The sequence below is a fragment of the Phytophthora cinnamomi genome (assembly GCF_018691715.1).
Source record: "Phytophthora cinnamomi strain GKB4 chromosome Unknown Contig56, whole genome shotgun sequence".
Classification (NCBI taxonomy): domain Eukaryota; phylum Oomycota; class Peronosporomycetes; order Peronosporales; family Peronosporaceae; genus Phytophthora; species Phytophthora cinnamomi.
In genome coordinates this window covers 691,336-717,673 of record NW_027150989.1, presented here as the reverse complement: position 1 = coordinate 717,673, position 26,338 = coordinate 691,336, and the positions used below count along the sequence as shown (strand labels likewise).

General features: G+C 54.7%; 7 protein-coding genes across 7 annotated transcripts; 6 read left to right on the top strand and 1 right to left on the bottom strand.

The window, feature by feature from the left end:
* Window positions 1-546: 546 nt before the first annotated feature.
* Window positions 547-1,668, bottom strand: IUM83_14883 (Multidrug resistance-associated protein 1; the record flags this gene model as incomplete). Its single annotated transcript, XM_067939658.1, has 1 exon — window positions 547-1,668. One exon carries the CDS (start codon window positions 1,666-1,668, stop codon window positions 547-549), a length of 1,122 nt encoding a protein of 373 aa, XP_067787941.1.
* A 1,010-nt stretch (window positions 1,669-2,678) lies between these two features.
* IUM83_14882 (Multidrug resistance-associated protein 1) lies at window positions 2,679-3,800 on the top strand (the record flags this gene model as incomplete). The annotated part of the gene is made up of 1 exon (XM_067939657.1): window positions 2,679-3,800. One exon carries the CDS (start codon window positions 2,679-2,681, stop codon window positions 3,798-3,800), a length of 1,122 nt encoding a protein of 373 aa, XP_067787942.1.
* A 1,619-nt stretch (window positions 3,801-5,419) lies between these two features.
* Window positions 5,420-7,507, top strand: IUM83_14881 (Glycoside hydrolase; the record flags this gene model as incomplete). Its single annotated transcript, XM_067939656.1, has 1 exon — window positions 5,420-7,507. One exon carries the CDS (start codon window positions 5,420-5,422, stop codon window positions 7,505-7,507), a length of 2,088 nt encoding a protein of 695 aa, XP_067787943.1.
* Window positions 7,508-9,021: 1,514 nt separating this feature from the next.
* On the top strand, window positions 9,022-9,339 carry IUM83_14880 (voltage-gated potassium channel subunit beta; the record flags this gene model as incomplete). Its single annotated transcript, XM_067939655.1, has 1 exon — window positions 9,022-9,339. One exon carries the CDS (start codon window positions 9,022-9,024, stop codon window positions 9,337-9,339), a length of 318 nt encoding a protein of 105 aa, XP_067787944.1.
* A 265-nt stretch (window positions 9,340-9,604) lies between these two features.
* On the top strand, window positions 9,605-10,594 carry IUM83_14879 (voltage-gated potassium channel subunit beta; the record flags this gene model as incomplete). The annotated part of the gene is made up of 1 exon (XM_067939654.1): window positions 9,605-10,594. The coding sequence occupies one exon, from the start codon at window positions 9,605-9,607 to the stop codon at window positions 10,592-10,594; it is 990 nt and encodes a 329-aa protein (XP_067787998.1).
* A 606-nt stretch (window positions 10,595-11,200) lies between these two features.
* On the top strand, window positions 11,201-12,238 carry IUM83_14878 (voltage-gated potassium channel subunit beta; the record flags this gene model as incomplete). The annotated part of the gene is made up of 1 exon (XM_067939653.1): window positions 11,201-12,238. One exon carries the CDS (start codon window positions 11,201-11,203, stop codon window positions 12,236-12,238), a length of 1,038 nt encoding a protein of 345 aa, XP_067787997.1.
* A 644-nt stretch (window positions 12,239-12,882) lies between these two features.
* On the top strand, window positions 12,883-20,806 carry IUM83_14877 (voltage-gated potassium channel subunit beta; the record flags this gene model as incomplete). Its single annotated transcript, XM_067939652.1, has 2 exons — window positions 12,883-13,914; window positions 20,324-20,806. The coding sequence occupies 2 exons, from the start codon at window positions 12,883-12,885 to the stop codon at window positions 20,804-20,806; spliced, it is 1,515 nt and encodes a 504-aa protein (XP_067787933.1).
* Window positions 20,807-26,338: the final 5,532 nt, after the last annotated feature.

Here is a 26,338-nt window from a genome sequence, read left to right as displayed (position 1 = left end):
TCAATACTTCATATTTTGGCGCTTTCCTAGCTGTCTTCATCTTCTGCACGACGAACTCTTAAGCTTGACCCACAACAGTTGTAGTACAAACCGCACTTAAGATGGCCGACGGATACCACCCACTGTTGATGACGATGGCTTGGTGAGAGGTGGTAGCAAACAAGACGATGATTTACGTTGGCTACGCTCACTAGATATGGTTTAGAGATGTTTGGGCCATAATGCACTCATGGTACTTTCCAAGATTCCGAGTCTAACGACCGGTCAGGGACACAACTAATCGTTTGGCTGAATTAGATAATTTCACTATCAAAACCGTGTACAGCTATCATAGACATTGATTGATAAAACCACCACAAAGCTTCATCGCATCCAATGTTTCAAGTAGAAAGTTCAATGCATTTCATATATTATCGATCGCCCTGCCTGGCATTTGAACGGTAGTTCTGGCTCAATATTGGTTAGTTGCATACAACAATCTCTGCAATGCAACGACCGAATGAGTCTTCAGACTCCTCTGGTCATCGGCCCTGAGGAAACTCTCCCTTATAGGAGACTGTAAACGGCCGCCAACAAGACCCCCGCAGCAAAAGCCGAGAGCGACACCGAGGACGCCGACGATGTTTTCGTGGTCGCCGTCGTAGTGGGTGCGGGGGTGGGCGTGGTGGTGGTGATTCCATTGCTACCGCTACTTGTGCTGCTTGTTTTGCTGCTGCTTGATCCGGTAGTTCCAATGGTGCTGCCAGCATTGGCATTGACGCTTCCATTGCTGCCACTGCCAACGGTGGCATCTCCAATGCTAGCGCTCCCGCTGCCGCTGGTGTCGCCAGCGTTGACGCCGCTATCGGTCGTAGTGGTGCTGGTGTCGCCGAGAACGGGGTCGTAGTGCAGCGACGTCATGAAGGAGGGGAAGACCCACTCAAACGACGTGTCGCCTGCCGACTCAACCACGGACGTGTTGAGTAGATTCTCTTCGACGCCGTCAAGGATGACAAGGCTTGGCACGTCCATGAACATGGAATCGCCCATATCCACCCTCTCAACGTCGGCGTCTCCAACGGAGTCGCTACCGTTCTTCGGCTTCTTCACCGGTTTGCTGAGTGCCTTTCCGTTCGGCCCCTTGGCGTCCAGGCCGACAGCAAGAACCAAGGTGTTGTTCGTAGTGGCAAAGGGCCAGCCAGCGATGTCGACAATGAATTTGAGAGCACCTGCAGGCACCGAGAGCATCTGGCTACCGTACGGCACCGTCGCGTTGCCTTGGTAAATACTGGCCGTGAGGTTGAACGCCACCTCCGTCTTCGCGATGCCGACCTCCACAGTCGACACGAATGTTGTCGAAGAAACGCTCACACCATCCACGTCAGCCGTCTCGATGTCCGTCCAATCACTGTATTTGGGTTTGAACTTGTCGACGCTCTCCACGGTGGCCCCGCTGGCATCCAATTCCGTGAGGCTGGTCACCGAGAGCCGCATGTACTTGCCAGTCTGGCAATCTCCCGAAGGACATACTTCCATCTTGACGCCCTGAGCGTCGAAGTTGGCCGCAGTCTTGATGTGCTCCATCTCACCTGACCCAGATCCGTGCTGTGGCGGAGTGAAATTCCTCGTGGCAGACACACCGGTCAGGACGCACACAAACGCGAAAGTAGTCGGGTTGATGATCTTCATGGTTCTGGCGGATTGATTTAACGTGATGTGGGCTGGACGGGGAGAAGATCGTCGACTGAGGACTGGAAGCTCGGGTTGCTGGCTGCTTGAGCGCTTGAGAGTGTTTTTCGGAATGACAATGAGTAAGCGAGGCTCAATCGCCAACTCGAATGAGTACAAGTCTCAGGGGCTCATGAAGTGATGGTCGATTGCAGTGAGATACGCTGGCGATCCGAATGATGCAGCGATAGTTTTGAGCAAACTCAAAAAACAACGGTCTGATTAATCATGTCCACTACATTACAGCGTACAACACAATCTCACCCCATGAGATGCAGGCAAGTCCTCCCAAGACTCGAAGGCTGGTTAGCGACAAGCTGCAGTACGTGCCGTTGTGTTCTCACAGCGCATTGCTCCCAATCCTGGTGATATTCCGTTCCGTTTGTGAGTTTCGCAGGCTACACCTACTAGCGCTCCTCGTCCTAGCTCTCGAATGGATAATATCATCGCATTTACCCCAACAGAGTCGTTGACGAACATGATTCACAAGGTTTTCAATAGAGAGCAAGTGAATGAGTCCGCTGCCCCCCCCCACCTGGATACCATTTCCGATATCGTCGCAGTTCCACAGTCAGATATCAAAGTGCTCTGAGAAACACAACAGCACGTACTGCAGCTTGTCGCTAACCAGCCTTCGAGTCTTGGGAGGACTTGCCTGCATCTCATGGGGTGAGATTGTGTTGTACGCTGTAATGTAGTGGACATGATTAATCAGACCGTTGTTTTTGAGGTTGCTCAAAACTATCGCTGCATCATTCGGATCGCCAGCATATCTCACTGCAATCGACCATCACTTCATGAGCCCCTGAGACTTGTACTCATTCGAGTTGGCGATTGAGCCTCGCTTACTCATTGTCATTCCGAAAAACACTCTCAAGCGCTCAAGCAGCCAGCAACCCGAGCTTCCAGTCCTCAGTCGACGATATTCTCCCCATCCAGCCCACATCACGTTAAATCAATCCGCCAGAACCATGAAGATCATCAACCCGACTACTTTCGCGTTTGTGTGCGTCCTGACCGGTGTGTCTGCCACGAGGAATTTCACTCCGCCACAGCACGGATCTGGGTCAGGTGAGATGGAGCACATCAAGACTGCGGCCAACTTCGACGCTCAAGGCGTCAAGATGGAGGTATGTCCTTCGGGAGATTGCCAGACTGGCAAGTACATGCGGCTCTCGGTGACCAGCCTCACGGAATTGGATGCCAGCGGGGCCACCGTGGAGAGCGTCGACAAGTTCAAACCCAAATACAGCGATTGGACGGACATCGAGACGGCTGACGTGGATGGTGTGAGCGTTTCTTCGACAACATTCGTGTCGACTGTGGAGGTCGGCATCGCGAAGACGGAGGTGGCGTTCAACCTCACGGCCAGTATTTACCAAGGCAACGCGACGGTGCCGTACGGTAGCCAGATGCTCTCGGTGCCTGCAGGTGCTCTCAAATTCATTGTCGACATCGCTGGCTGGCCCTTTGCCACTACGAACAACACCTTGGTTCTTGCTGTCGGCCTGGACGCCAAGGGGCCGAACGGAAAGGCACTCAGCAAACCGGTGAAGAAGCCGAAGAACGGTAGCGACTCCGTTGGAGACGCCGACGTTGAGAGGGTGGATATGGGCGATTCCATGTTCATGGACGTGCCAAGCCTTGTCATCCTTGACGGCGTCGAAGAGAATCTACTCAACACGTCCGTGGTTGAGTCGGCAGGCGACACGTCGTTTGAGTGGGTCTTCCCCTCCTTCATGACGTCGCTGCACTACGACCCCGTTCTCGGCGACACCAGCACCACTACGACCGATAGCGGCGTCAACGCTGGCGACACCAGCGGCAGCGGGAGCGCTAGCATTGGAGATGCCACCGTTGGCAGTGGCAGCAATGGAAGCGTCAATGCCAATGCTGGCAGCACCATTGGAACTACCGGATCAAGCAGCAGCAAAACAAGCAGCACAAGTAGCGGTAGCAATGGAATCACCACCACCACGCCCACCCCCGCACCCACTACGACGGCGACCACGAAAACATCGTCGGCGTCCTCGGTGTCGCTCTCGGCTTTTGCTGCGGGAGTCTTGTTGGCGGCCGTTTACAGTCTCCTATAAGGGAGAATATCATTTGGCAGGTTACTGAAGACCCATTTCACTGCAGGCGCAAAGCCAGCAAACATTTAGGCTGAAGTGCCATTGAAACTCTCAGGGCGCTAGATAACATTAAAATGAACGCCGAACACAAAAACACTAAAGGCTGTTGTTAACGGAGGTAGCTTCAAGCATCCCACCAGCCGAGGGACGAGCGAGCACAACTCGGGCCGCTCACTTCAAATCGCGAGCTTGGCTCGTTACACTCTCGAATAAGTACGATCGAACGAGCGGTAGGCCGAAAAGATCAACCTTCGTGTCAACATTACACTCGAGTGAAGATTCTTCACTAGGGTTCTTCACTGAAGAACCCTACGACACCGTAGCGAGTGCTATCGGGATATTTCAGCAATGATAGAGGCCGATCCTATGAAGTCATGGCAGTCTCAAAGTAATATTATTTTTATCCAATCATCGACTCGGAGCTAGGAGCTCCTTTTTCGCACTCCCCTCGCTAAATCGATTTGAAACGAGCAGCGTCAGCTCCGCTCTTGAGATTTTAGTTGCTCGTGAACCACGAGCAGTTAAAATTTCACTGTTCGCGCTCAGGTCGTGGATAATAGATTGGTACATGTAAATGTTGGTACATCTATCACCGTGCTCCCAGCAAGCATAATCATTGCCGACAGAGCCAGGCTTGAGGTCTTGAGCGGGGAAAAATCAAGTAAATCATAACGCAAATTGCGTTGACACCATAACGCAACTTGCTTGCACGACACATAGACCTCCCCGCCTGGAACCTCCTGCAAGGGAGAATATCATCTGGCGGTTGCCGGAGGAGATTGAAGACCCATTGCACTGCCGGCGCAGAGCCTGCAAGCATTTAGACAAAAGAGCCATTGAAACTCTCAGGGCGCTAGATAACATTCACGTGCATGCAGAGCACAAAAACACTAAGATCGCCTCGTACATGTACTGGTTTATGCTAAATGTGTGTTCTTGAGCAGGGAGAAATCAAGTAAATCATAACGCAAATTGTGTTGACACCATCACGCAGCTTGCTTGCACGACACATACATGTAGACCTCCCCATGCTTAAGAGATCCCGTACCGTATCTGATGAGAAGCGCCTGTACCGGTAATCGGATACCTTAGCTCACAAAAACGGGCATCGGAGGTACAGGTCTTGTTGATCTGCTGGTTTATCGACCTGCTCAGCATTTAGGATTCGTTTTTAATAAAAAGAATCCTAATTGCATTTAAAAATGAAGTAATTCAATACTTAGTATACCTTATACCTCATCATTGGAACAGCGTCAAATTGTGGAGCTGCTGTTACAGACATTCAAACCAAGCACGGTGTCTTGCCAAAAAGTCGAGTGGAAATACGTATACTCCAGGAGTGCGTTTCCTGCGCTTACTTTCATCGGCCCGCACAGTTTTTCACCAGTTGAGCTTGGGGCATTTAGCCAACTTCAAGTGGACAAACGTGGCGTTTACTGTGGTCCAGGAACAGGACACCGCTAAACTGAAGCATGACTCCCCGGGAATAATCGAGTACTGTGTCAGCTCTAGGAATGGGAATACTTCGCACTCCAGTAGGAGTGCCATTTCCAAACTTGCGTTCGACTGCACCAACATCAATGAAGGTGCAAGCTACCGTCGCTTTCGTCGCAAGCGTCCTCGCTGCGGCCGTCTCCGGAAACGCTGCAGCTCCCTGGGAACACTACATCCAGTCGCCTGCGTCCCGAGACATCGAACCTGTCCGCATCTACGGATCCTCTGGCAATGTGAACGTTTCCGATTTGACCGCCACGCTGTCCGGCAATGGCTCCACCGTCACGTACGACTTCGGTCAGCAGGTGACTGGTTTCATCACGCTGCAGTTCGGCTCGGGAACCACGAGCGACACGAAAGTAGGAGTCGCCTTCTCCGAGAGCGCGGAGTACATCGGCATCGAGTCCGACCTGTCCACCGACATGGCCATCATTGATGGCACCATCTACGCGTCCGCGGAGCCCGACTCGAGCTACACGTTTGGTCGTGAATTTGCTCGAGGCAGCTACCGCTACCTGACGCTGTCCACGAGCTCTTCCGATGCTGTCGAGATTACTGGGGTCTCCACGCACTTCACCGCTGCTCCAGCCACGGACGACGACAAGCTCCGTGAGTACTCCGGTTACTTCTACAGTGACGACGATCTGCTCAACCGCATCTGGTACGCTGGTGCATACACCGTGCAGCTCTGCACGATCGCGTCGAACGAGTCGCGTGCCAACCCGCCGACGATCACCGAGTACGGTTGGTTCAACAACGCCACCATCCAGAACGTGACAACCGGAGCTGAGGTGTACGTGGATGGCGCCAAGCGCGACCGCACGCCGTGGCCTGGTGACTTTGGTGTTTCCACGCTGTCCAAGGTTGTGTCCTTGAACAGCGACAACCTTCTCCCTGTTCGCCACGCCATCAACTCTCTGTACGCCATCCAGAACACGACCAACGGTCAGTTCGCGTACGCGGGCACTCCCATCGCTCCGCGAATTCAAACGAGTGGCACAAACTCCGACACGTATCACCTCTGGACGCTAATCGCGTTGGCCGACTACGCGACGTTGACTGCTGATACCGAGTTCGTGGAGAACCTCTGGGACCAAGCACTCTACGGCTTCGAGTTTATCCTGAACAAGGTGGACTCTGACGATAAGCTGCTGAATGTGACGGATACGAACGATTGGGGCCGCGTGGGTCAGAGTGGCAAGAACATCGCTGCCAACTCACTGCTCTACCATGCCCTGTACAGCTACGCCGAGCTGGCCCCGCAGCTCGGCTTGGACGTGCCTTCCTACAACGGCACGGCGTTCGGTGAGCTCGCCAGCGCCGTCAAGACGGCCGTCAACTCGAACCTGTGGGACGACTCTGTCGGACTCTTCCGTGACAACACCACCGCTGCAGGCGCCGAGCTCCACCCCCAGGACGGCAACTCGCTCGCCGTTCGCTACAACCTGACCCAGTCGTCGGAGCAGGCGACCACTGTCTCGGAGAACCTGGCCACGCGCTGGAACGAGTACGGCGCTGTGTCTCCCGAGGGCCTCGGCTCCATCTCCCCCTTCATCACCAGCATCGAGGTCGAAGCTCACCTGCGCGCCACCCCTGGCAACGCGTCGCTGGCACTGGAGATCATTCGCCGCCAGTGGGGCTACATGCTCGACCACTTCAGCAACTCTACCACCATCGAGGCGTACTACGAGACCGGCGAGCTCATGTACCCGTTCTACGGTCTCGATCTCGGTAACTACATCTCGCACGCGCACGCTTGGTCCACGGGCCCGACAGCGTCTCTGACGCTGCACGTCGGCGGTCTGAGCCCCGTGACGGACGGTGGCAAGACGTGGGAGTTCGTCCCGCACGCCGCTGGGGCCGACGTTGGCGAGCTGCACACTGGTTACACGCTGGCGGCGGGCGACTTCAGCGTGGAGTGGACGACCAAGAACGAGGACAGCTTCTTCCTCGCCAACCTCGAGACGCCGCAGAACACGACGGGGTCCATCTCGGTGCCCACGTTCGGCAAGTCGCTGGACGCGATCGAGGTCTCCATCAACGGCAACACGGTGTGGGCCAAGGGCGCGTCGTCGTGGAGCGGCTTTGGCGCGGCCAGCGGCTCGGACGACTTTGTGACGGTGTCGGAGGTGCCCTTCGGAGGCTGGTTCTCCGTCGTGGCCAAGGACGCGTAGGGGTTTTCTACGAAAAGAAGAGCTTCATGACGAGCTGCTAGTGCTGGCGGTTGAGTCTGCTGCGTTGCTACAGGGATCCATGCGATCCAGGATACAGCTCAGTAGCGTTTTTGATTCTGTGGAAGAGCACAACATACATGTAGCTAACGCTGATTCTTACATTCGACCCCATTAATACGGAGGCATCGAACATCGAGAGGAACCACATCCGTACATCGATGCAACCAGCGTTGTTCTGCTCGATGGCTCCGTTTCTTTTACCGAACCAACGCAACAAGCACCGTAATCAGAAAAGCGTGGTTGTTAGGTTCACATCTCGGTCCGCATCGACCAGCCGGCGCGTTGTCCTTCCGCAGGCATGTCCCGGTCGTCGACTGCGACAGAGCTGCACATTGGCAGGCTGCGAATTGCATGTAAGAAGTTGTCGGCAAAGTGTTGACTAGCTTGAACTTGCACTGGCGGGGGCGGCGCTGAGAGGGGCAGCCTGTCGAGCTGATCGCCACCCACATCCCCTTCATCGAGTTCCACTCGTCTACAGCAGTGACTCGCATGACTGATCACGCTGGCGTGACGGCAGCCCCTAGCGCTGTTCTCAGCTTTCAGAACTCGCCGTTGCTCTCTGGATTTTGTGATGCACCGGGACTCTGAGTTGCAGCATACTATAGAGCACCGTCCCCGGCGCGACGCCCTCGTCCACGAGAAATGCATTGGCCCGCCCTGGCTGATTCGGGCCCCGTACATGTTCAACGGTCCATTCCTCCGTTCGCAACGGCTGGATCCGACGCGACCGCTCGATACGAAGCATGACAGCCGCTCAGTTCGGCTTTCGCTGTCTAGAAGCCATGCAGGAGCACAAGATCGACGTGGCCCGGCACCGCGTGGGCAAGAAGAGCGTGCACCGCCGCAAGGAGCTGTGCACGGGCTTCATGGTGCTCCCGGCGCTGGCGCTGGCGCTCATCGGGCTCGTGGCCTTCGACGTGGTCATGGAGACCAACATCCTGGCGCGAGTGCCAACCGCCGTGCTGGCCAGCGAGCCCACGGTCTGCACGCCCACGCTCGTGAACGCCAGCGCCATCGAGTACCACTCGAGCCACCGCTACTACGAGCAACTCAAGCGCGCCTCGGTGCCCGTGCCCGTGTTCCGCGACGACCACACCAAGCTCTGCAGCAAGAAGAGCCGGCGCCAGGCCCAGTACGAGTACTGCCTGCCCATATCGGGCAGGAAGGACGCACCCTTCTGTGCGGCGGCCGACCGGCTGGACCTGCTGGGGCTGCGCTCCGCCAGGTCCATCTGCTACGCCAGCGTGCTGCACATGCTGCTGCTCGAGGTGTACGAGGAGCTGCAGGCCACGGGCAACATCCCGTTCCTGGCCTTCGGGTCCCTCTTGGGCGCTGTGCGCGACGGGGCGATGATCCCGTTCACGGAGGACGTCGACATCGGCTTCGTGGGGGAGCTCATCACGCTGGACACGCTGCGGCTGCGGCTGCGCAAGAAGGGCTATCACATGTTCTTCATGGATATCTGGCGGGTCTGCGTGGCGCCCACGCACCCGCTCGCGGGGCACCTGTACGACCCGAACCTGCCCATTACCACCAACTTCCAGGTGCCCTATGTGGACCTGTACATGATGCAGCAGACCGACAATGGAGACTGGGACCTGGAGGAGCTCAACGGCACCAACGGCCGCATCCTGCCTGGGAACAAGGTGCAGCCCTTCTCGCAGGTGTCGATCAACGGGATGTCGTTCGACACCGTGGCCGACCCCGAGTACTTCTTAATAGAAGCGTACGGAGACGACTACATGACGCCACAGCCGCGCGACGAGGAATAGTCGGCGACGAAAACACATAGGCACGATAGGACCCTGTTACCAGAATTGTATTATAACTTAGCACGAGATGCCATTGCGAGAGATGGCTGCCCTCGCCCCACGTGGTGCTGCTGGCCCTGACGATCGGACAGACACGTGGAAGAGAATGCACCTCGGCCAGGATATGTATGCGTGAGATCGAACAGAGAATGGGACAAGAGCTCCGTGTCGCTCCATCGTTCATACACGAACAGTGCGCGGGTGGTGAGAGGGTCGCAGAGCCGAAATGGTCAAGCAGCTAGAGGAAGGGAAGGTCTCTCGACCTCGACGGGTCAACGTGGTGCGCAGTATTGCGCTGGCGGTGAAGGGCGCGACCTCGAAGCCGCTCGTGGTGCTGGTGCTGATCGGACTGCTGGTGTTCGTGGAGACGCGCATCTATCGCGCGCCGAAGCTCTCGGAGACCGACGAGAACGCCTGCACGCCCAAGGTTCTGGACGCCAACAACATCGAGTACCATTCAGGCCACAGATACTACGCCGGACTGAGGGATATCGGCGCTCTGCCGCCGCCGGTCATCCGAGAGGAACACTCCAAGCTCTGCAGCAAGATCAACCGCTACAAGGCCAAGTACGAGTACTGCCTGCCCATTTCCGGGAGGAAGGACGCGCCGTTCTGCACTGCGGCTGACCGCATGAACCTGCTCAACGTCGACGCTAAGGAGATCTGCTACGCCAGTGTGCTGCACATGCTGTTGGTAGAAGTCTACGAGGAGCTTCAAGCCAAAGAGAGCACCCCCTTCCTCGCGTTTGGATCGCTGCTCGGAGCTGTGAGAAATGGCTCCATGATCCCGTTTACTGAGGACGTGGATATCGGCTATGTGGGAGAGTTGGAGGCGGTGGACAAGGTGAAGATCGCACTCCGCAGGAAGGGCTATCACATGTTCTACATGGGCATTTGGAGGATCTGCGTGGCGCCGACACACCCACTGGCGGGTCGTTTGTACGACCCAGAACTGCCGATTAGTGAGAGCTTCGCTGTTCCGTACGTGGACTTGTACATGATGAAGAAGTTAAGCAGCGGCGACTGGGATATGCAGGAGCTGGAAGGCAGCAATGGTCGCCTTCTTCCCGACGACAAAGTGCAGCCGTTTTCCGAAGTCACGATCAATGGAATGCCATTCGACACGGTGCACGACCCGAAGTATTTCTTGAGAGAAGCGTACGGCGATGACTATATGACCCCGAAGCCTCGGGAAGAAGGAGGGAGCAAGCAATGAGCGGAGGAACCACAGATAGGATAGTAAAAATGTTTGACACAATACAGACAACAGTATAATTGCTTTTAAGATACGATCTTGTTGATCACAACCAGTTGACATCGCGTTCGTTCTGCTGTACCGGCAGTAATTACAGGGAGACGCACATCACGTTGAGAGTTCTGCTACGTTGTGTCTAGATTAATCCACGTCACGTTGGCGTTGATAGTGCCAGCTTTTATTTTTACGTAAATGCACATTGTACGGGTATCACAATGATACTTCCCAGCATTCACTCTGCTGGAAGTTACGGGAGCTCTTCGCGCTCATTAAAAAGAAACTCCTTAACTGGTATTCAGTAGCACACACAAACTCGCAAACTCGTCCACCACCACCAACAGCGAGAGGTTCTTATCGACAGGGGTTGGGATTCCCGGTCCAGCGAAGCAGCATCTTTGGGATCGACTCAGGAGAGTAAACATTGGTGAGCAGAAACACAGGGACCACAATTGCTCGGACTATTCCACCGGCTGGGCCAGCAGCAGTGCTCGGCTGCGTGGCGTCGTGTCGCCGCATCCCATCACTTCCGCTTTCCCGGCTTTCGGCTCCACTCACACAAGGACCAGTATGGAGAAACAACACGAGGAGGGTGCCGACGTGGCCAAGTACAGCGCGGCTGGGCCCCAAAGATCAGTGCTGGGATGGAAGGGGTCCTGGATGAAGTTGACTGTGGCTGTGATTGGTCTGGCGGTGCTGGGCCTCATCATGCAGTCCCGCCTTCTGATGGAAGCGCCAGACACTACTATCATCGTGTACGCTAAAAACCACATCTGCAAACCAAACTCCGTGAACGCCAGCACTCTGACGTACCACTCGGACCACGAGTATTACACGGCACTGAAGAAGCTGAACCACGACCCGGTGCCAACTTTCCGTGTCAATCACTCGTGGCTTTGCGAGGAAGAATGGCGAGATTACATGTACTTCGCCTACTGCCTGCCGATTTCCGGGCGCAAGGACATTCCGTTTTGCGCTAATGCCGACCGCATGGACTTGTTCAACGATCGGTCTCCTAACTCAACTTGCTACGCCAGCGTACTGCACATGTTGCTGGTGGAAGTGTACGAGGAGCTCAAAGCGACGGGGAACACGCCGCTGATCACGTTTGGCTCGCTACTTGGAGGTGTTCGAAATGGGTCGATGATCCCCTTCACGGAGGACACTGATCTTGGTTATGTAGACAAGTTGAAGAATGAGCACGAGCTGAAAGAGGCACTTTTGCAGAAGGGCTATCACCTGTTCGGGTATGGAATTTGGCGAGTGTGCGTGGCGCCAACACACCCGCTTGCTGGTCGCCTATACGATCCTACTTTGCCGTTAACCAGGAAATACTCCGTCCCGTACGTGGATTTGTACGAAATGAAGAAAGTAAACGACAGCTATTGGGATGTGGAAGAGTTTGAAGGCAGCAACGGCCGCGCTATTCCAACGGATAAGGTAGAGCCGTTTTCCCAAGTGACGATTAATGGAGTGCCGTTCGACACGGTTCATGACCCAGATTTCTTTTTGACGGAGTCGTACGGGACGGATTATATGACCCCGAAGCCACGGGAGGACAATAGTAGCTCTGGTTCTACCAATAGTACAGATGTGGAGATGCTGTAAGTTAGAATACAATACAACTTGAAGTTCAGGTTTGCAGAGCGTTTTTGAGAAACAAGAACTTGTCGCGCGCACGACGAGCCAAAAGTGACGTGATGGTATGGTACGCGCGGGACGCAAAACGAGAGTGATCACACGAACATACAGTTGGCGCGAAGTCTAGGTTCATGAGAGCAAGGTTAACCCCCCTGGACCGCCGATGCAGCCTTTGCAACGAATTGAAATCCAGGATTATGAACCAAAGCGCGTGTGGTCCGGGCGTCCAGTAATCAGCCAACGACACTGGTATTTTCTAACCATTCCCGGCCGCAGCACCGACCCACAAGATAGTACAAGCATCCCACGAACTGAGCCGGAGCGCTACTCGCGGGAACGAGCACGAGCAGCAAAAAGCCTTGTAGCGCGGGATTTCAACGCTCCCTATGAATTCGATTCGACAGGATCCCCCGCTCAACACAAAGCAGTATTTATTGGATAAAAATATATTACTGGACCGGGATTCGTTAAAATAGAGCAGAGTGGGCTCGAAACAGCGCTGCGGTAGTATCTAGGTGTGGTCTTGGTGTGTCACACGATCACGACGCTTGCTATCAACGGTTTCATTTCCGCCCCAGAAGGGTTTTGGCCAAGGCACAAACGGAAGCTAGATGACCAGCACACAGCAGGAAAGTGGTGTCACAGTCAAGCGTAGCGCAGCCAAAAGCTTGTCGACCGCTCAGAGCTTCTTGCTGGAGTCCCAGAACGTTTGGACCGAGAAACAACCGGCGAAAGTCCGAGTTTTCAAGCTCGCGGTGATCGGGCTTCTACTGTTTGACCTCATCATGACCGTGGAGATTTTTTTGCACATGCCCAGAATTGCAGATGACAATGAAGTGGAGTGCTCGCCTGGACTAGCCGACCCGACAAGAATTACTTATCATTCGCCTCACAACTTCTACTCAGCGCTGAAAACGAAAGATCTTCCGCCACCACCGGTCTTTCATGGAGACCATGCCTCGCTTTGCTTCGGTCACGCACAAACGGCAGCTAAGTTCGACTACTGCCTGCCGATCTCTGGTAAGAAGGACACTCCGCCTTGTGCCTCGGCGGACCGATTGGATCTACTACATCACAGCTCCAACACGCCAATCTGCTACGCCAGCGTTCTACACATGCTGCTAGTTGAGGTGTACGAGGAGCTCAAAGCTACTGAAAATACTCCATTTCTCGCCTTTGGGTCGCTGCTCGGTGCTGTGCGCGATGGATCGATGATTCCTTTTACCGAAGACGCCGACATTGGTTTCGTTGAAGAGCTGGCGAGACCCAATGCACTGAAACTCGCGCTTCGCCAGAAGGGATATCACATGTTCTTCATGGATATATGGCGGATCTGCGTGGCACCCACACATCCGCTCGGGGGCTATCTATACGACTCGCGCTTGCCCATTACCGAGAATTTTACGGTGCCGTACGTGGATCTGTACATGATGAAGCAAACCGACAGCGGCGACTGGGACCTGGAGGAGCTGGACGGCAGCAACGGCCGCATCCTGCCTGGGAACAAGGTGCAGCCGTTCTCGCAGGTGTCGATCAATGGGATGTTGTTCGACACCGTGGCGGACCCCAACTTCTTCCTGACCGAGGCATACGGAGTCGACTACATGACGCCAAAACCTCGTCAAACCGAGTTTAGTATACCGGTATGAAGCACTTGGTTTGTTATGGAATTTGGAATTATTACGGTCTCCATATTCCATGCCTTTCCAGCGAAACTCTTTTTACTGCTCTCTCGAGTTTGCTATGATATCGGAAAAAGCAATGGTGGAGGAGTATGGTGTTTGTGTTGACGACAGATTTGTGTCTTTTGTAGTTTTCATACACTAGGAGGTTTTTCAGTTAGAAATGTGCGTCAGATAAGTAACTACAGTCAAGCAACAACGAGGTTTACAGTAAGACCACATCAACATTTCCCTCCGATCCATATACAGGCACACTTTCATAAGTGACACCCAAATGGTTCGAGCCGAGGCGCTGTTTTGTATAGAGAACGTGTCAGATAAAGAAATGGCAAACATCTTTCAGATGTCTACAGTATATTCCCTTGGCTACCTTGTAGTGACGTCTGGCTTGAAGTATTTCCTCGCATTTTTGTTTACTCTTAAAAACGCTAAAAGAAAACGAGTTCTCTGGATTTTATCCAGAGTAGTTGGGGCAATACAAGTGCGCGTATTAGTCCCTATATAAGCGCAGATCCCTGAATCACTTATAAGATGGCAAAACAATAATGTATCGGGACGAATCTGATAGATTTTATACATGGGCGGACAGCATATTATCCAGTGCGTGTTGCTTGAGTCTTTTACGGGCGACGTTCGCGTGACAAGATAATCTGGATGTTGCTTGTAGCGCATAACATGAGGAAGGGGGTGGGGGGGGGGGGGGGGGGCAGTAGATATCCGCACGTCTACATGTACATGTAAAACAAACGCACTACAAATAGATCAATGTCATTCTCGGTAGATACAATCCTTCGACTCCATACTCCATACCCCCTCCCTAACTGAGGCTACGTTGTTCGATCATATTATGATCTCCCGCACGCCCGTAGCTGAAAGCAGCGTCTCCGTGCGCAGCTATTCATGCTTTTTTGCCAAGTCCCAGTAACGCCAGAATTGCGTGGCTATTAGCAGGCATCTCAGTGTTGCAACATCAAATTCGTGCAAGCATTACTCCGGCGATATGTGGCCCGCGAGAGCGACAGACGCACACACGCGGGGAAAATCATCTACTGCACATGCTCATTTCAATTCAGCTGAGAGGACAGGCAACGAGTGCGACCTTGACCTCCAGCCAGCTACCACAGCTTCACAGCACCACAGAGGAGACAAGGGGATAGCCCTACATGTAGTCCAAGCTTCGAGCTCTAGTTCTTTCTCATTCTCACTTTTACCTGCTAACCAACAAACAACTTGAATCTCCGACATCGCCGCGCTCTTCAGTCGACTTCCTAACCTTCCATCAGGTTATGAGCCCAAGACACAACTCGCACTAAAGAGTGAACAAGTCCTACGACCCGGCTGTATTGAAGACTACCCCCTCCCCCCTGAAACTGAATACCTGGGTTCCCTGATACCGGGATACCCGATACCCTGATTCCTGCGACGTGTGAGAATCTGCGACGTGTGACAACTTCAACCTGTTGCAGTCGTACAAGCGTCCAGGCTACCCATCTGGAGATATGAATCCGGACGAAGAAATGAAGCGCCCCATCCAGCGGAACCTTCAGCAAGAGCTAGAGGAAGCTGGTTTTGAAACCCCGGTGAAACTGGAGCCCCCACATGACCAAGGGAGCGCTGAGGTCGCGTACCTGCGAGCAGAAGTCGCCGAACTGCGCCAGCAAGCCGCTGCAGCAACTCGTGTGGCCGCAGACCTCGCGAAACTGAGGGCAGACTTTGATCAGATGATGAACCGACAGGCTGCAGCGCAGCCGAATCTCCAGGCAGAGCTAGCTGAGCTCAGGGCCCATGCTAAGGCCACGCCCGAGCTGAATGCCGAGATCTCCCAGCTCAAATCCAAGCTGGAAGCATTCAGGACCGGTGCGACCGCAGCGCCACCTGGCCAGCAGGCACATACACGCACAACACCCAAAATCAAGGACGTGCTGTGCCGCAAATTTGGTGGAAACGAGGTGTACCCTGGCCTCGGTTCCGGGTTCGAGGATTTTATCCTTGAATACGAGCAAGCGATCTCTACTGAGTCGCTCCTCAACCACTCGACTTGGACCTCACAGATCAAGGCGTCTGTGCTGGTAAACTTTCTGATGGACAAAGCCGCGCGCTTTTTCCACTCAAACGTGACGCAGTGGCGCGTAGAAAAGGCGGACTTCAGCTACATCGACTTCAAGTCTAAGCTCTGTGCTGAGTTTGGGTGTAAGTTGAACCAAGTGCAACTCTACAAGCGCTTGACGTCCTCCAAGCGTCCACAAGACTCGTGGACCGAATACCTGGACTACTTGAAGTATGTGAACCGTCTCATGACAGGTGATCACAGCCTTTTACTGTTGGAAACGTTCTGCGCAAACGCTTGTCCGGAACTATCCAATACACTAACCGCCCCAATTGACCGCTCCAACCTCAACTACCTGTTGGAAGCTGATCGTATGCTGTCGCTCTTAGTGGACCTCCGCGGTGACGGGCGGATGCGTGGTCAGCCAGCTCGAGATCAATCCTCCTCCGAGCAACCGGATAAGAAACGAAATGATGGGCACTACCGGCAGGACCAGCCGCGCGGAGTCAGTCAGCACAGACGGAATACGCGTAGCAGCAATGGTCAAGCTCACGCCGCGTCGGCAAAGCCCGCTGGCAAACTCGTGTGCTACGTCTGTGACGATGAAGGCCACCGCGGGCCAGCGTGTCCCGATCTAAAGAAGGTTAAGGCTGCTGTAAAACGCCAAGGCCAAGCTCATAGCGCTACTACAACGACCGTCGAAACTGCCCAAACCATCAGCAATAATGCGGAAGAAGGTCACTTATGGCTTGCAGCCTCGAGCAACCCAAATGGCCGGTCGCCCCCGGCTCCCGAGTGGATTCTCGACTCGGGTGCAACGCACCACCTCTGCACCGACCGAAGCCTGCTGTTCGGTGTGGAGCCTGCGAAATTGGCTATCAAGGTCGCGAACTCTGAAACAATTGTGTCTTCCCTCAAGGAGCTGTCTTCTCCAGACTATGGTCGGCTCGATTAAACGCAGCATCCTACTTACGAATGTATACTACTGTGACCAAGTCGGACGAAACCTACTATCGCTGTCGCAGCCCCGATCCCGAGGACTCCGGTTCATGTTTGCGGAGTCGTGTACATTCCTCTCGCCGGATGGGACCGTCGTCGGTGAAGCCATCGAACGAGGAGGTCTCTGGGTCGTTAATGCAACTACGATGGGCGCTCCTGACTCTGACGCGCAGGCTCTCTTTGTCAATGTGAAGAAGAACTCGCTGCAGCAGTGGCACGAGAGGCTCGGCCACGTGAACTTCCAGGACCTGTTGCGGATGGTGAACAACAATCTGGCCAATGGCGTCGAGCTCGCAAACAAGAAGATCACGTTTTGCATGGCCTGCGCGGAAGGGAAACAGTCTCGAAACGCGCAGCCCACCCAGGACACCTCAGACTCGGCTCCTACGGATGAACCTGGCGCGGTGATATGCATGGACCTGAAGGTGGACTTGAAGCCCGACCGCAACGGTAATCGTCACGTACTAACCATCGTGGATCATGCGTCTAACTACAACCAAGTCTTCATGCTGCACACAAAGGACGAAACATTCGACAAATTTTTAATCTTTGCAAATGCGTTCCAGCGGCAGTACGACCTCAAGATCAAGGTCCTACGTACCGATGGCGGGGGAGAGTTCCTGAACACGCCGTTTCAGGAATATGCCGCTCGGAATGGGATCCGGCTGCAGAACACGCACCCGGACACGTCCGCATCCAATGGGAAAGCTGAGCGCTTCCACAGGACTTTGATGAACTCCGCACGTGCCATGCTCTGGGCGTCGTCGCTACCTCAGCGGTTCTGGGGAGATGCTGTACTCTACGCCGCCTACATCCGCAACAGGGTCCCAACCAGAGCAAACGCCGACTACAAGTCTCCAATCGATGTGCTGACAGGGAAACAACCCCGTGTCTCTCATAGTTTCTCAAGTTTGGGTCTAAGTGCACCGTATTCGTGCCCCGCAAGACTGGCCGCAGCCTGCAGAAACGTGCTGAAAAGGCTATTGTGCTCGACATCTCGACCACCCAAAAAGGCTACAGGCTCCTGCTCCCAAGAACCAAGCGGTTCATCACCAGCCCTGACGTCCAAAACATTGACAAGCTGGACATACAAGACCCTCTTACAGCAGAGGTATTCCGTGAGCTTCATGACGAGCACTCCGACGCAAGCGCCACCAACACTGACACTCCAGTCCGAGCTACAGAGCAAGAAGGCACGCTAGAATGCAACGACCAGAATGAAGAAGATGATGAAGCCGGAGTTCCTGACGATTTTGGACGGCCAATCCCCGCTGGAGTCCTCCGACGCGTCTTTGGAAGACGCGAGTACAGTGAACCCACTGACTTTGAGCTGCCACAGTCATTTGTTGACGCTTTTGCGGGACCTGCGTACGCCATGATGACCATCAAGGCAGCGGATCATGAAAAAGAACCCCAGTCGGTGGCAGAAGCAAAGCGGAGCAAGCACTGGGCCGAGTGGAAAGCTGCCATGGACACGGAGCTTGCTGAGATGGACGCCAATGGCACCTGGGAGCTGGTCGAAGCACCCGACGGAGCCAACATTGTCACGTCCAAATGGGTTTACAAGATGAAATTCAGCAGCAACGGCGAGCTGGAGCGGTTCAAAGCCCGCTTGGTGGCACGCGGATTCACCCAGAGGTACGGCATCGACTTCGAGTCCACCTTCTCGCCGGTTTTAAAGATTTCCAGCTTACGGTTCATTGTGATGCTAGCTGCGATCTGGAAAGTCAAGCTCCGCCAAGGTGATGTCCCGAATGCGTACTTAAAGTCAGACCTGGACAAGCCAATCTACCTCAAGCCACCTACTGGAACAACTGATACCAACGACCATCGCGTGTGGCTACTCCTAAAAGGGCTCTACGGGGTGAGGCAGAGCGGCAAGCTGTGGAACGACCTTATCGACTCGTTCTTACAAGCGCAGGGCTTCCAGAGATCCCGCATGGACCCGTGCCTTTACTTCCTCCGGCAACACGGCGCACTCTGTGTTTTGGGGCTCTACGTGGATGACATTCTTATTGTGAGTCAAAACCCAACGCTATCTGATCAAGTGATGACTAAACTCACCGAGCGATTTGATATCAAGGACCTCGGCGACGCTCAAAAGTGCCTCGGGATCTGGATTGGTTACACTACGGATGGGATCACTATTCACCAGCAGCAGACTACACAGGATCTGCTCGCCAAAATGGGTATGGACCAGTGCAAAGCGGCCTCAACTCCTATGGATGTCAACCATCGCTTCTTCGAGGAGAATGGGGACCCGTTCCACGACACCACACGTTACCGTGAAGCGATTGGCAGCCTGCTATGGATATCAAATTGCACGCGTCCCGACATCGCTACCGCGACCAACTGCCTCTCTCGCTTTATTTCGTGCCCAACACTGGTACAATGGAACGGGGTAAAGAGGATTCTCCGGTATCTGAAAGGTACGGCCGACATCGGGCTGTTTTAAAAGTTTGGGTATGGCATCGCAACAAAACTACAGCCGATCATCTATTCTGACGCGAACTGGGCCGGTGATTCGTCGAGCGCAAAGTCAACGAGCGGCTCAGTGCTCCAGATCAACGGCATGACTATATCGTGGTCGTCGCGGAAGCAAACTACCGTGGCCTTGTCAACTATGGAGGCTGAATACGTCGCTGCGTGCTCTGCTGTCCAGGACTGCATCGGAACCCACCAACTTCTCCAAGAGCTCGGGTTGATGCAGCTAACTGATGCAATTCTACTTCGCGTGGATAACCAGTCAGCTATAAAATCGATGGAGAACGCAGTCACCACTCAGCGCACCCGCCACTTACAGATCAAGTATCACTTCATCCGGGACGCAATCGCCAACAAGAAAGTTCAAGAGGAATATTGCCCCACTCAGCAGCAGCTTGCCGATATTTTTACGAAAGCCACCGATCGCACCATTTTCGGACGAATGTGCAGCATGCTCCGCCTCACAAGTCATGCTTGAGGGGGAGTGTTGCAACATCAAATTCGTGCAAGCATTACTCCGGCGATATGTGGCCCGCGAGAGCGACAGACGCACACACGCGGGGAAAATCATCTACTGCACATGCTCATTTCAATTCAGCTGAGAGGACAGGCAACGAGTGCGACCTTGACCTCCAGCCAGCTACCACAGCTTCACAGCACCACAGAGGAGACAAGGGGATAGCCCTACATGTAGTCCAAGCTTCGAGCTCTAGTTCTTTCTCATTCTCACTTTTACCTGCTAACCAACAAACAACTTGAATCTCCGACATCGCCGCGCTCTTCAGTCGACTTCCTAGCCTTCCATCACTCAGGACCCAACTATCCAGGTTCTCTTGCCAGGTCCCAACAACGCCACGTCACTTCTCGCAGCAGAAGAGCTGGCCGGTGAACGCCGGTGTGGACAAGATCATCTCCGCGCTGGAGCCCGTGCAGGTGTCGTACCCGACGCTGTTGACGGCGGACCGGATCGAACTGGCTGGCCACGTGGCCCTTGACGACGCCAGCAACGTGACCATCGACTTCGTGGGTGCAACCAACAGGAACGGCACGGAAATCCTGACCCCGCGCGAGTACTACAACTCGACACTGATCTCCGTGCTCGACAACATCAAGATTCTGGGTGTGTCTCCGTACGAGGCGGTGACTCTGGCTGGCCGTTCGCGCAACGTGGCGCAGCAGAAGGCGCAGGGCTATAGCAGCTCGTACAGCAGCGACTCGCTCACGCTATCGAACGAATCATTTCAGGTGCTCCTGAACGAGACGTGGACCGAGGTACCCGTCGGAGAAGGAGTACAATGCGGGAGAGCAAGGACGTGTACATGATGGACACGGACCTGGCACGCCTGGGCTGAAGGAGGCGGTGCAGCTGATCGCTTCGGAGGAGGGCGTCTTCAAGCACGTGTTCTCTTCGGCGTCATGACAGCCGACCACTTCAACGCGAGCAGCTACTAAGCAGGATGGCGGCGCGTGTAAGGTGTCCTAGTCGATAAATACAGTTGACCCTGCACAGCGCAGTGCAAGTGCGGTAGCATAATTAAAGCGAAGTTTCTATGATCGACCTTGCTTGCCTTTCTTTCATTCATTAGCGTGATGGCACTCTTCTCACTCGTAAAGGTTCTGTTCATAGTGGTCTGACATAGGCGCCGTGGACCAGCTGTTCTGTGTCCCTGGCGTTCGCGACCGGGGACTCGTGGCCAAAAGAGGAAATTGCAAAGTGAATGAATTAGCCTGCTTAGAAAAAATGCAACCGAGACTGTGAATGTTCCCTACGAGGCTCGAGGCGCTTTCACAGCGCCCTCACGTGCCTCCATGACCCAGGTGTGATATCCTACGGCCTCGGTGAGATCTCAGCTCCATCGCCATGGGTGGATCATCCTTGTTTACATGAATCCATCCCCCTGATGCTCATCATCTGGGGGCATCATCTGGCAGCCGCCAGAACACTTCCCCTCCGCAGAATTAGCGGCGTCTGCGGCTGCGTGTCGGGCGGGTGGGGTGGGCCGACTGCTCGGTGGAGTGTCGAGACCCGGATTGATGAGACCGCTGTAGACGAGCCCTTGGTTGACGAGACACGGCTTGCAGCATCTCTGCAAACTGCGGCTCCTCCTTGTGCGCCTCGCAGTATCGAGCTAGCATCACCGGAACATCCGTCTGGAGTGATGCATAGGATTCCCACGTATTCTCGAGCTCGTCCAGGCCAAGCCATTTCACCTCCACCTGCCACTGATTAGCAGTGGTGTTAAGGCGAATCCCACGGAAGTCTTCGACACAGTGGCCGCCTTGTGCGTGCAGAGCGTGTTGCAGTAGGTCTTCAGTGACGTCCCTCGCTGACTCAGCGTAGAAGCGCAGTCGAGACACGTGGTGTGTAGACGTCACATGGGGCTCCACCAAGTCTTCGACTTCAAAGATCCAGTCACTAACTGCCTTCGTTACGCGTTTTGGACCCTGCCACTTGATCGACAGCTTGTTGGGGCGCTACAACCGACGCAACGAGCACAAAATCACCAACGACAAAATTCGGGGGCTTGGCTCGGGCGGCACGACGAGCTCGCGCTTGCATCCGGCGCTGGTCACCGATTTCCGCCATATCTCTGTGCATTGCCTCCTGCGCCTTGGCAGTTGACGATAGGTGTTCCTGAATCTTTACGTGCAGCGTTCCTTCATCCATCTCGGAAACGGATCCCGACGAAAAATCGTCGATAGCGGGGTGGTGGCTGGGAGACCCATGAACGCTGTAACAGGAGCACGCCCGCCTAACTTGTCTGATGGTTGCTGGTTCAGGGCTGCCTGCACCATCCCAACAATGCTTTCCCATTTCGCTGGGGAGAGGCGCCGCTCACTTAGCACCGCTCTCATGCATTTCAGCAGCAACCGATTCACCACTTCCACCGTGCCGTTTGCCCACGGGCAGTAGGCTGTCGTAAAGTGGTGATTTGCGTTGACGGCCTTGGCGATTTCATCGATGACTTGGTTCTTCAAGTGGGTACCCTGATCGGAAACCCACTGCTTCACAACACCATAGCGGTTGAACCACGCTTGCAAAGCCGCAGCACATGAGCTGGCGTCCGGGTTTGCCGTCGTCCACAGCTCACGAAGCCACTAAAGTCGTCCTTCAGCACCAGAATATACTTGCTACCTGAATCTTCATCTTCCGGTAGCGTGAGATTGTAACGGGGTTACACGTACAAGTGGCTGCAAGCCACTTGTGAATTTAACAGATAGGTTATCTGTTAAAAGTTTTGGATACTTCCTCACCTTGGTGTAAGACACACCAATGGATACATTGAAGTGGGCCACCACAATGAGTGGTCCACACATACCCAAAGATCCTATTGGTAGAAAGCAGCATCTTTCTACCAATCAGAGACATGCATATTAGCGGGGCTCTGACAGCTAACCGCTGCCAACCCTTTCATAGATGATAAACAGTTTTAGCAGATTTGGGAGGAAGATCAATTTACAAACAATACAGTTCTCATTTTACCTTAAACTAGCTATTTGGTGTTTTATTTGATTTACATTATACTTGTGGACTCAAGTATAACTAATTCAAATTATTAATAAACTCCTACGCTTCCTCATATACGTAGCGCGCCGTGTAAGCTAAAGTAGTGAGCCAAAGTAGGCCCACTACACCTGGTAGCACTTTGTAGTCCGTCCAACGACCGACTGCTTGACGTTCGTACGCGGTGTACGAACGCGGAGCCGAGAACCCCATGAGCACGGAGGTGCCCATGGAGAGCTCCAATACGCCTGCAACGCATGTTGCACGCGCTGACTGCCCCCACCTGTCTGACCCAGAGTGGGAAGCCCTCCAACGATTGTCAACAGTCATTGGGGAAGCGGCGATAGCTACGATGCTGCGTACGCTATCGCCGACGGAGCAACATGGTGTTGCTCTGGGATTCATCATGAAGGAGCAGCGTGATGCTGCTTCCTCAGTGACGGCGTCGTCAGGGACGACACCGCGTGCTCAACCATTAAAGTTGAGCGTAAGCAATTACGTGGGAAGAGAGGGCGAGCCTCTCCTCCGATGGCTTGTCGAACTCGACACAGCCATAGCGGCTCGACGCATCGTCGACCCGCTGTCGAAGGTCGCGTTCGCCATGTCCTGCCTTGGCGGACGCGCAAGGAGTTGGGCGTATGGACGCCGACTCTCCAATCCTACGTGCTTCAGCATGTACGAAGTGTTCAAAGAGGAGCTCAAACAAGCGTTTGAGCCCCCGCAAAACGAGTTCCGGTCGAGGGCGGAGTTTCTCGACCTTCAGCAGGGTAAGCATGGCGTCCATGCTTACGCGCAGCGCGCACAATACTTGGTATCAAATATTGTGACTAACCCGATTGACGAGGCGACCAAGGTCGTCACGTTCATGAAAGGACTTAGAGATGGGCCCGTGAAGACCTATCTCTTCCGAGAGTACCCGAGTACTCTCGAAGCTGCAATCACCCTTGTCATGCAAGAAGAGTTTAGCCTGCGGCAGGCTAAACTCCATGTAAACGTACCAAGGCCGCAACCGCGCCCGGTAGCGAGGACGGGAGGACCGGAGCCAATGGACCTCTCGAACGCAACAACTGCTGGTTACCAGCAGCAGGGAGGTAACGTGCGATGCTTCCGTTGCGGAAGGATCGGTCACTTTGCACGGGAGTGCACAGCTCCCATGCCCCCTGGAGGTGGCCGTCGTGGCGATGCTAGGCATCGCCGCGGACCAACAAAAAACGCGAACATCCAGTAGGCGCGGGGCGCCCAACTGGTAATGCAGTCGCGCGTGCCGACATCGGGCACGCGACACTGAGGACTGCAGCCCCCAGTGAGACCAGCTCTCACTGCAAGAAACAAGACGACAGGCCAAACCTAGTCATCTTGAAGGTTTACTCGAAGAGAGCGAGTGACTCTCTTCGAGCTTTGGTGGATTCAGGTGCGTCGAACAACTTTGTTCGACTACGAAGCCTGCTGAGACTTGACTTTGAGGAGGTAGATACACCTCGAAGTCTTCTGGAGGTACGACTGGCAACAGGTGCCATCGTAAAGACCGAGAAGCGCGTCGTGAACGTGCGCTTCTCGTACAAACAACGAGTGTTTGTCGAACACTTTATCGTCCTGGACCTGGACGATAACTTCGACGTTGTTATGGGCATGCCGTGGCTTGCACGGCATGATCCGGTGATAGACTGGAAGAAGCGCACGCTCGTGCGCTTCGGCCGCGACAGCGGAACAGATAGCGATGGCCCTGTTACCGCAGCACACGCACCAGCAGGTGCGCGCGGCTCTCCAGTCGAGACAGCGCTTAATGCTGCTGTCCCGGAGTGCCCAGGAAGTGCGCAAGGGCGCACACAAGGGAGACCAACGTCGGCAATGCTACCGACGTCGGAAGAAAAAGATGTGTTGGTTCCGGGAACCAACACCCACGTTCAAGCGTGTAAGGGACAGTCCCTGACCCGAAGAGGTCAGGTCGACAACGACGCGTCGGCTCCGGGAGCCGACGCACCCTCGGTCATGAGGGGCTCCGCCAATGAATGGTGTCGAGGTGACGAAGGTGTGTCAACTCCGGGAGTTGACGCTGCAAACAGTGCGGACGGTTGCAAACGTACCGCACTGACGCAATTTGCATGGTGTCGTGCAGCCGGGCTGCACGACGAAGCGCCATGCGATCAAGCCGGGCTTGATATCGCGCGCCCGCAGACAGGGTCTGCCGGCGAAGAGACACATTACCGTGCAGCCGGGCTGCACGAAGGAACATGCGGTCAAGCCGGGCTTGATACTGCGCGCCCGCGGACAGGGTCCGCCGGCGAACAACTGTCCACGGCCGGGCCTGGACCAGAAGAACAACTGTGCGGAGCCGGGCTCCGCACAACAAGAAGACGGCGCAAGCGAAGAACGCTGCGCAAGTCTCGGTCCGGGACCAAGACGCATCAAGAGCAGTCTGCTGGGCAGACTGAGGCGGTGACGCCGGACGTCGAGACGCTAAGCGTCTTGACGCGCACTGATACTGAATTCCAGTATCGCGAGATGGAACTCGCTAGTCCTCCGACGACGGCGTCGGAGTTGACTTCGCTTCCAGCCATGAGCTGGAAGCGCTTCACGCGCGACTTGCACGATGGACGCATCGAGCAAGTCTGCGTTCTTTCGGACAGCGAAAGAACGGCGAGCGAGAGCGAAGAGCTGAGGCAGCTCTTCATGGGAAGTACCACTGAGAGTGAAGACACTCTCAGTGCGAAGACGAAGCGAGAGCGCTTCGAGGAACAAGGTTGGGACTCGACTTTAACGAGTCCCTATTACGAACGGTTGAGGGAGTACAAAGACGTACTCCCGGAAGAGATTCCTGCGGAGCTTCCGCAGGATAAGGGTATTCAGCACGAGATTGATCTCGTGCCGGGCACGAAGTACTGTGTCACGCGGCAGTGGCCACTGCCGCGAGAGCAAGTAAAAGCAATCGACGACTTCTTTGAAAGTCGTCGCAAAGCAGGACACGTGCGGGAATCAAAGACCCCGCACAGTGCTCCGACGTTCTGTGTCAAGAAGCCACAGGGCGGATGGCGCATCGTTCATGCCTACAACAAGCTGAACGATGCGACGGTACCGGCGCAGACGCTGATACCACGAAAAGATGTTATCATCGATTCGATGGCCGGGAGCACCGTTTACAGTGCTCTCGACTTACGAGATGGATTTTATCAAATCCTAATGCGTGAGAGCGATATCCCTCTCACGGCAGTGAGCACGCCAAGCGGCATGCTCTGGGAATGGCTAGTGATGCCACATGGGCTTAAGAATGCCCCTGCGACTTTCAACAGGTGCGTGACGCACTTGTTGCGCTCGGTGCGCGACTTCGCACCGAGCTACTTCGATGATGTGTT